A 9,793-nucleotide genomic window follows, 5' to 3' on the forward strand; every position below is an offset into this window, starting at 1 on the left:
TTTTTTTGGTGTTGGCTGGCGAGTGCTGCTGTCTCGTGGACGCCATCAGGCTGCTTTAGGCTCGACTGGGCTGTAAAGCTGTTGTCCAGGTTTGTCATCTTGGTCTTCCTCCTGAAGAAAAGAAGCTTTCGGGGTTAGTAACTGTATTGCTGAGCAAAATAGAACACCCTGTGTTTTGTATGTAAATTGTGTGTTCTTTAAAGAACTATTATTTAGAGAGTTCTGTTTGGGCATAAGGTTCGCTTCGTTAAATCCTACATTAAATTTTCTTGCAAGAGAATCTATCGTACAAAAGTATTACATTGGACACTTAAGGTAATTTAGATGCATAAAATGACTTGAATTTCTTCTAAATAAATGATCTGAATAATCCAGTGTTATCACAGATGTAGTTTAAGTGTCCCAAAATATATGTTTAATTAAAAAATATCTGGTTTAGTATTAAGAAAACTAATGATATTCCACAGGATTTTGCTGGCGTTCTCTTCTGCATTGTTACTACAGTAAAAGGTTATAGTCAAGGCCATTTTCTTGCAGCTACTTATGTACATGGCTAATTTCAGCAAGAATTAAATCTGTAGAAATGCATATTAGCATCTGCATGAATGTTTTGAGAACTGGACACAGAGGAATACATACTTTTAATGGGACTCTTCTCCCTTCTCTCCCATTTTCTTCAGTGCCATACTTTGTTGCTTTATTGCTTGCAGGCCTTAAAGCTTAGAGTAAGGTAAGGGTAAATACTAGTCATTGTGCTTTGGATATATAGAGAGATTTTTAAAATACTTGTAAATTGTGTGAAATGCTGAAAGGCACAGCTTAAATTTAGAAGTTGTTCATGGAAGTAATGATAAACAACTGTATAAACATCTCTGAGCACTCTCTAAAATACTACTTCTGATGTAGTAGTTATGTGAGAATGCATTGCTTAACTTATTGAAAGAAGACCACCAAGCAGTAGAATGATATATCAGAAATGTGTCTCTTTCAGATACAAATAAAGCTAGGCCTCAGTCCTAGAGCCACAGAGAAGGAGATCTCCATTTCAGTAGAGTACTGTACAGTACCTTTATGTACCTGCCTTCATACAATGCTGGTAAATGTAAATAAATTACTTTTTCACCTATGCAGTTGAAAAATAGTGATTTACTTTTAATCAGTATTTTGCATGACATATTATAGATAGTGAAAATTTTGAATGTAATTAGGTTTTTCTGTAGAGTGAAATAACTGTGTATTTTATAATAAAAGTGAGCTCTAAAACCTGATGCATGGTCTTTGCTTTTCTTAATTCTTTGCATCGACATTCCTCATTCATTTTGGTGAAAATACTTCATGTGAATTTCAGATACAAAAAGTGTTGACTGTGTGATTAGCTGTTATTGTGAAACAAAAAATATTTTTTAAGAAAAGTAATTGTAGATAAAACTTCTTTGGTGTTTTTGACTTGTTTGTTTTTAATACAAAATCAGTTCTTTTAATTGTTACAATATGTTACACTTGAGTGAACCACTTCGGATCTCTCCCGGTAATTAGGCCTAAAATTAGTGACTGATAATTCATGGCTAGGTAGTTCGGTTGGTAGAATGCTTAACTGTGCTTAACAAGGATGGTCAGTTGGTGTTAAATGGGTAGTATACAGCATATATCTAACTGTAAAACAGAAACAAGATAATTTTAAGCTTACACACAGATTTAAGTTTTTTACAGAGGGTCAGATTTTACACACTGCATCTTCCCGATAGTGATACACAATGTCTTCCAATTCTGTTTAAACTTTCTCTTAGGAGATGACTTACATGGGCTTTTCAGTACCAAAGCAGGTCTTGATTGTTGGATGCAGTCTGTGAACTTAGTGTTTGAGAGGTGTGTGCTTTGCTGAAGTAAGGTCTTATTTATGTGATCACATATGATAAATGCATGCTGCTCGTCACACCGATTTCATTGATAGCAGCATTGAGATAACAAAGGGAACTAAAATACTGGGAAACAAATACATTTCTTTGAAATGATGAACAAAATACTATTGTATTTGAAGTAAATGGAAATTTCAGGGGTAGACGCTGGCAATTCCTGTCTGACAGTCATCAGTGGTTTGTAATCTACTGCAGTGCAGAAAAACTTGTATTGGTGAATTAGGTGTAGTCAGGATGCAGAGGATGTTTCTTCCTATTTTTTGTGGTTTTAATTGAGCTTTGTTTTCTAACCTTTATGTACATGTGATATCCGCTGTTTGGAATGCCTTTTGACTCCTGCAGGTCTATTGATCACTTAGACTTTAGCAGCAACATTCAAGATATACCAGTATAGTGTGAAAGGTGGGATATATTTGCTTTTATTAAATGCCTGACTTTTTAATGTAGCTGTACTGAAGGTGTTTGGTGGAAGGAGTGCGTGAGAAAGTTTGATTTATCTTGCTTCTGTGGTCCTTTTTCTGTGTGCCTCTTAAATTTTTGCTTCTAATTTTGTCCAAAACTAGGGCCTGTACATTTTTTAATTTCTCCTAATTTAGGTACCTTATTGTATTTCGTAGCATTTTTACAAACTTTTTCTGAATCCATTCCTGTAAAGACAGTGACTGGAGTTGATTTTTACACTCCTAGTATCTCCCACTCCATTCTTTATCTATCCTGTTCTTGTGTTTGCCATTCAGACTCCATGTAGACTTTCAGGTCTTCCTTTAATGATATCTTTGGATTGGTCTCTGTGCTCTGCATTAGATTGTAGCTTGAAAAATTGAGTACGTGTCTTTTAATTAAATCTTCTGAAGCATGTCTCTGCTAACCCTTTAAACACCAAAACAAATCTTCAGGGGAATTACTTCCCTTCACCACCCGCGCCCCCACTCCCCCTGCTGGTGTGGAGTGAATGGATGCTGGATTGCACTACCTGTCTGTACACTGATGATTTTGTTTTTCTAAAGTAACCAGAAAAAGCAAATAATTTTTTTCACTACAAGAATTAAATTACAATGTACTTTTGGGCTTGTTTTATTCAAAATAAGGATAAAGTGGGCCTATTCACATCGAAACATGTCTTATTAACTATTCAGTGTTCAGGAAAGATTGGTGAATGACTAGCTAGGGAGCCAACAGCGGTCTCACTTGAGCATCAACTGGTTTTTCAGTTCTTTCTCACCTTGTACTGGGTCTGGCTGGGATGGAGTTAAATTTCTTCATAGCATCCTTTACAGTGCTGTGTTTTGGATCTGTGGCTAAAATAATATATCATTGGTTGATAACACACCAATGTTTTGCCTGTTGCTGAACAGTGTTTGGACAATGTCAAGATTTTTTTTTTTTTGCCCCTTCTCTGCCTCCGCTACAGTGAGTAGGCGTGGGGTGGGCAGGAGATTGGGAAGATATACTGCTGTGACAGCTGACCAGAATTGGCCAAGGGGATAGTCCGTACCATATAATATCATGCTGAACAATGAAAACTGGAAGAAGGGGAGAGGGGGTTGGCTTCCAAGGTGGCTGTTGCTTGGAGACTGGCTGGGCATTGGTCTGCTTGTGGAAGGTGGTGAGTGATTTCCTTTGCGTTGCCTCCCTGTGTGTTTCCTTCACCTATTAAATTGCCTTTGTCCCAGCCCATAAGCTTTCTCCAGTTCACTCCGGTTCCTACTCAGGGAGGAGTAAGGAGTCAGCAAGCGGCTGTGTCGCTGCTTGGCTGCTGGCTAGGATCGACCCACTGCACCTCTGAAATGCAGCCATAGGAACTCCAATAACATTTGAAACCTGGATTCTAGCAAGAAAGTATTTGTCACGGGTCTGAATAAAAGCTTGGAGTTATGTACCTATTTGTTTTCACTTTCACACATAAAGCTGTTTGAGTTAGGAAAGTTTAGAAGGATTACTAGCTTGTTCTTTGAATTACCTCTGTTAATTATTTTATAGTGTCCTCTTGAACTGAGCAGCCCAGATCTGTCTGGTAAATTGAAGCATTCTTAAAATGTTTGACAGTGTTTCTTATACTTTCTTGCTTTTTAAAGGTAGTGGATCCTTTCTCATATTGTCCCATAAGGTGAAGTTTGCAGTGTTTAACAAAAAAAAAAAAAAAAGGAAAAAAGAGAACTCTGTTTTTTTTAATACTGTTTTTTGTGTTCTTTGGTCTGGATCTTGAGCTTATCAAGATTTCTTGTTATCTTTCTCCCGAAATAAAACAGTGGATCTCCTGAACATAGGCCTACCATCACACTTGTGTGTCAACAATGTTCAACTTAAGTCTAAGAAGTGATATTAGCAGGGGAAGAATTGTCTGAGACTACTGGAAGCATTTTTTTTTTTCCTTATTACAATCTGGATAATAAAGGGCATAACAACAACATTAGAATTGCTTAAAAAAATATCTTCAGATTCTGATACAGCAGGCATGTATACTTTCCTCCTTCCTGGGAGGCTGCTGTTGATTCGTTTTTCACATCAGGATATTGAGTTTTTTCACAGTTATGTACAGCTGTCTGCATTGCAATGAGATGAGATTATGAAGTCCTAAGAACCATCTTCTGAGGAGTTTTACATATGTGCAGCCACCCATCTGCTAAAGAGTGAAAAGCCTGTTATGTTGTCCCTAACCAGTTTTTTAGCTTTTTACTGTTGTTTGAGGTTACATTGGTATACTTGCTCTTTGCAGAACCCCATCTTTAGGACAGTATTCCCATGGCAGTTAGGGATCTTGGCAGATGGAGCACAGGCAGATGCAAGAAGAACTTTCTGGATCAGATGCTCGCTCCTGTCAAGGCATTGCGGAGATGTACCATAGTGTAAAATTTTCCTCATTCGTGTAGGATTATTGTGATAGGATGCTACTTAGGTAATCTGAGCACTGTGCTTTTGGAGCCCAAATCAGACCCTGCTCTCTGTAGGTAGACGTGGAGAGGAACTGGATTTCAGAAGCAGAAGCCTACTGTAGCATGTGTTGAAATGTTAAGGAATCTAGAATTAACCTCATGAAATACAGTCTCTACGTGAATGCAGGTCTGTGCAACGCTATGTCTGTAAGTAAGAATGTTTGAGTAAAAAAGATGTTGAGTAGATATTACTGGTAGCTGTTAGCTTTGGACTTTGTTTTATGTATGTTTCAAAAGGGTAATTTAGTTTTTTATTTTCCATATAACAGTGGTCTCATAGTCTTGGCAAAAGCTTGAAGGCTGAGATCGTGTTCATGTTAAATACAGAAAAGAGACAGTGAGAGTGCTGGAACCTGTGGGGCCAAATATACTGCACAAGTTAATGTGGCGGCTTTACATTGATACTACTGTTCTCCCTCTGCCTTCCATTGCATTGATTATTTTGCTTGATTGACACATCCTGTGTTATGAGGATGGAGTGAATTATTTATATGCTTGTCCACATACATAGAAGTGATTACACTGTGCTATTAACGGAAGTGAAACTAATTAATTTTGCAGCCGCAGATTGTTTTGACTTCATTACTTTGAGAACATATGAAGTGTAAATCACATCTTGTTACGAATTAGTGTTCAAGACCATTTGGATCAGAAACATTGGCACTGGTTAGAAAAGAGCTTCCTTCTGTACTTCAGGAATTTCCATGCTAACTTAAAAATCCTTTTATTTAAAAACAAACTCATAGTTGTGTGTTTCTAGTAACCATTGTAGTCACTCTCCTTTTTCCTGCTGGGGTTCACAGATGAGGGGCATCTGCAGTGCTTCATAATATCTTTTCCCGAATTAAGGTCTGTATATGGACTGAAATCATCTGCTGCTGCTCAGTTCTGTTACCATGTGTCTTTCTTTTGTTAGGCTTATAAATACATTTCCTAAATGTAAAATTTTTCATGGCATGGAAGAAGTAGCATGAACTCTTTAGGTTTTGATGCATAGCAGATAATTTTATGAATTTATGAACATTTTGAATAAAAGCAAACATCAAAGGATTATTTGATTGGGTATGTCTTGCTTACAGTTAATGGTTGTATGTGCAGAATACAATCAATGATGTATTAACAGTAGACCTGCACTCTGTAATTCAGCTGTAGTCCACTCATAGTTCAATTATTAGTTCACTGTATTTCAGTGATCAGTGAATAGTAACTGACTTAATCTTCTGCTTTTTATTCTTTAGTGCTGCAAGTTGATTGAATAAAATTAAGAACATGGAATATAATATGGATGCAGTTCCGTGAGCACCGTTTCCTCCAAAGTGTATATTCTGCAGATTGGTGGCCTGAATGACTGACTGATAAGCAGCATACACAAGACTAACATCAAGAAAACATTCTGTCTGTTGCTGCTGTGTTTGACAAAACTGGTGCAGAGTCACGTCTTCTGAAATGCAGTTGAAAAAAATGAGGGAAATTTTACCAAGATTGTACCCTGGCCAAGTTAATGATAAAAGTAATTCCTTAACTACATCCCCAAAGCAATCTTCTGAAGATAAAACAAATCCATCAAAAGGGGATGATGACCAAAACTGCTGTTACCAAGGGACTGAGGCTGAGAACAATAAGCTGTCACTGATAAGCTGCATAAAATGCAGAAATGTTCAGAAAATTTCAATGCAAGATACAGAAAAGCATAAGAAGCTTGGGTGGACTGAAGAAAAAAATTTCATCTGCAAGAGGTGCAGTCATATTACACCACCGGCTTTCCATTTTGTTCCTGAGGGTGCCAACGGTGTAGACATTGAAAAACTTGAAAAAAAATCCCCAAGTAAAACCCAGGAAACATTTAAAGTTAAAAACTTTCTGCCAGGTAAATACTACTGTGATAAATGTAGATTTTCAACAAGGGATCCTTTACAGTATAAAAAGCATGTAGATCAACATGAAGAAATTAAATTTTTCTGTTTCTACTGTAGTTACGTAGCCTACACCAAAGGAGAATTCCAGAGGCATTTGGTGAAACACACCGGAACTTTTCCGTATCAGTGTGAATACTGTGACTATGGTGCTGTTAGACATGACTATATAGTAAAACATACAAGAAGAGTACATGGAATAGCCACAAAACGACTGTCAAATACTATCATAAACCGCAAGCAAAAGAAGCCGAGTCAAAGCACTTTATTTGAAAAGCAGAAATATGATAAAATTCCATTTCAGAATGAACTTTCAAATTCATCTTCAAATATGGTTTGTGAGATTCCAGGTAAAGCAACTAAAACAGTCTGTTTGTCTCGTGATGTAGAATGTAGCATAAACACAGCATCAGTCCAGGATAAAACAGTATTGGAGCCATCTGAAATAAGTGTATGTGAGAATCAAAGTGTGGAAGTTGAGGTTTATTCTCCAAAAACAGAGCCTTTACAACCTGGGATGCCTTTAACAGTAATTGCACCGTCTGAACTTGTAGTTCCTTCTAACTGTTTAGCTCAGATAGTAGAGATTAAAATAGTGAATGGAGCACAACAGCTGGTTCTTAAGCTAATTCCTATGAAAGAAGCAACTTACAAACCTGTGAATGGTGCTGAAGAGGAACTTGAGAATCAAGGTAGAGAGCGATCTGCAGAAGTAAAAAAAACATCTGTCTCTCAAAATGAGTTACTAACCATGGAAGTGAATGTAGACAAATTATCCGGTGTTAGTAACCAGCTTAATTGCGATAGTACATATGACAAGAGTTCTGAATGTCTCTGTTTTTATGATTCTCAACTCTCAAACTGTAACTCTGTATCTATACAGAGGGAAGATGCATCAAAATTATGCTTTCATTTGGTGAAAGGTATTGATGTCCATTCAGGTGTTATAGAACTTTGTTCTCCGTCTCTGGTGATGGATAGTACTGACAAAAAAAGTGATCTTAAATCCTCAAGGTGGGAAGTAGATGGAAAAAACTTACATTATGACTTGTATTGTTATGAAGAAGCTGTGGATATACCCCCTCCAAAATATGGTGCTGTTTCTGAAGATAAAAGTTCCAAGAACATTTCAGTAGAGGCTGCTCAGGATGGCAAAAATTCCTCCTCTTGTGCAGTCCTTAAACAAAAGGATACATTGCCTTTAAAGAGGGATGACAAAGAATGTAGGAGTCTACCAGTCAGCTCTACAGAAGCACATTTAGCTGGTAAGGGTTTTGATAAAAAATCTGTTACATCTTCTGAGGCAGGAAAAAACTTCCGTGTCAGTAAAACTCCACCTTGTGAGGACATGACTTTTGGCTGTAGCGAAGTAAAGAGAACTGAAACCGTAAGGAAAAAGAGCAATCTTCTTCTGGAATCTTTAGAACTACAGAAGATGGAAAATAAGGGCAACTCTTTTGAGGGACCTGTTATTTCGTCTGTATTTTCTCTTAGCTCTGGGACTGAAAATGTTCCAGAGGGTGTCAGATGGGATGACACCACCTGCAACAAGAAGTCAGCAACATTGCTGTGTAGAAAGATTGCTCAGCTAATGTCTGCTGCTGAATCTAACATGAAGTCCATGCCTTTGAGATGCCAAGCTTCTAGCAAAAAGGTACTTTTCCCTCAAGAAAATTCAGCCAGCTGTGAGAGAGTTGTTCCTGCCACTGAGGTGGAACAGTCTGCGACTTTGCCTGAAGTGCATGGTGGAAGCAGTGTGATGAGTAATGAAGAACACAGTAAAGATCAGTTGCTTACATTTGCAAGAACATCTAAAAGCAGGGTAACTAAAAATTCCCATGTTGCTACTCCAGTGTTTATCCCTAAAGGGACAATGCTGAGAGTGCTGGATGCTACTAGCAGTCAAAACTCAAATGGAATAGTGAACAGGAGTGAAACGTCTGCTCCTTCTGTTTATTGCAATGAAATGTTTCTGCCTCGTCCAGTTCCTGTCAGTGTTTCTGAGACACTTAACAGTAATTTGCCATGTTTGCCTAATGAGAGCGAACCGAATGTTCAGTCTCGAAGTATATCGCTCAGGCAAAGACCGAAGCGAGAGGCAAGTGTTAAAAATAATAGCAAACAAACTGGTGTATCGTTTCAGAAAAGCAATGATGTGAGTAAGCAAAGCAAATCCTATTCAAAAGGCCAACTAGGTCCTAAAAATAAGGCAAAACAAGCAGGCTGTAGGGAACTTCCTAAGAGGAAAACAAGAACTCAGTCGGAAACCAGTTCAAGTTCTGACACGTTGTATCTGTTGACAGCAAGACGTCTTCGGCTTGTCCCTCTGAGAATGAATCAGTTGATAAAATGCCCTCGTCGTAACCAGCCAGTTGTGGTACTAAACCATCCTGATGTTGACTCGCCAGAGATAATTAATGTCATGAAGACCATCAACAAATACAAAGGTCAAGTCCTGAAAGTAGTTCTATCAGAAAGGACAAGTAGTTGTCTTGGTGTCAAACGTTATCGAAAGCGTCTTACTCTTCAGAATGCTGAGTCAGGAAACCAAGCAAAAAGGCAGAATATGCTAAAAATGAAACTAAAAAAGACCCATAAAAACAACTACCAGGTGGTGGAAACTTCACCAGCTGAAGCGCTTCAGTGTATGTTTAAGTGTTGGTTTTGTGGAAGGGTATATATGGACCAAGAAGAATGGATAAGTCATGGACAGAGGCACTTGATAGAGGCAACCAAGGGTTGGGATGTTCTTTCTCTTCCAGCACTAAAGCATTAAGTGAGAGACTGAGGGGGTTTTCCCTCTTAATGAGTGCTACTAACATGCTTGGAAAGGAAGACTGACATAACTGCTTTATTTTGCTAAAAGATCTCTACTGTTAACAAAGTGGGAGAGGAGAGCAGAGTTATAGAGAAACCAGTAGTGAGGATTAAACATGACTTTGCACTCTCACGTTTGAGGTTTGTTTTGAAGGTCAACTTCATCTATTCCATAAAAGAAATTTGAAAAAGATTTGCTATGCAAACATTTTTC

The 9,793-nt window shown here is 37.9% G+C and overlaps 1 protein-coding gene across 1 annotated transcript; it reads left to right on the plus strand.

Moving 5' to 3' along the window:
- The first annotated feature begins 6,093 nt into the window (after positions 1-6,093).
- Positions 6,094-9,538, plus strand: ZNF518B (zinc finger protein 518B). The gene has a single exon (XM_009880538.1). The coding sequence runs from the start codon at positions 6,296-6,298 to the stop codon at positions 9,536-9,538; it is 3,243 nt and encodes a 1,080-aa protein (XP_009878840.1). The 5' UTR covers positions 6,094-6,295.
- Positions 9,539-9,793: the final 255 nt, after the last annotated feature.

Source organism: Charadrius vociferus, unplaced genomic scaffold (genome assembly GCF_000708025.1).
Source record: "Charadrius vociferus isolate BGI_N301 unplaced genomic scaffold, ASM70802v2 scaffold603, whole genome shotgun sequence".
NCBI lineage: Eukaryota > Metazoa > Chordata > Aves > Charadriiformes > Charadriidae > Charadrius > Charadrius vociferus.

What these genes read in the sequence shown, in the direction of transcription:
- ZNF518B (XM_009880538.1), top strand. Translation starts at nt 6,296, where the DNA reads ATGCAGTTGAAAAAAATGAGGGAAATTTTACCAAGATTGTACCCTGGC.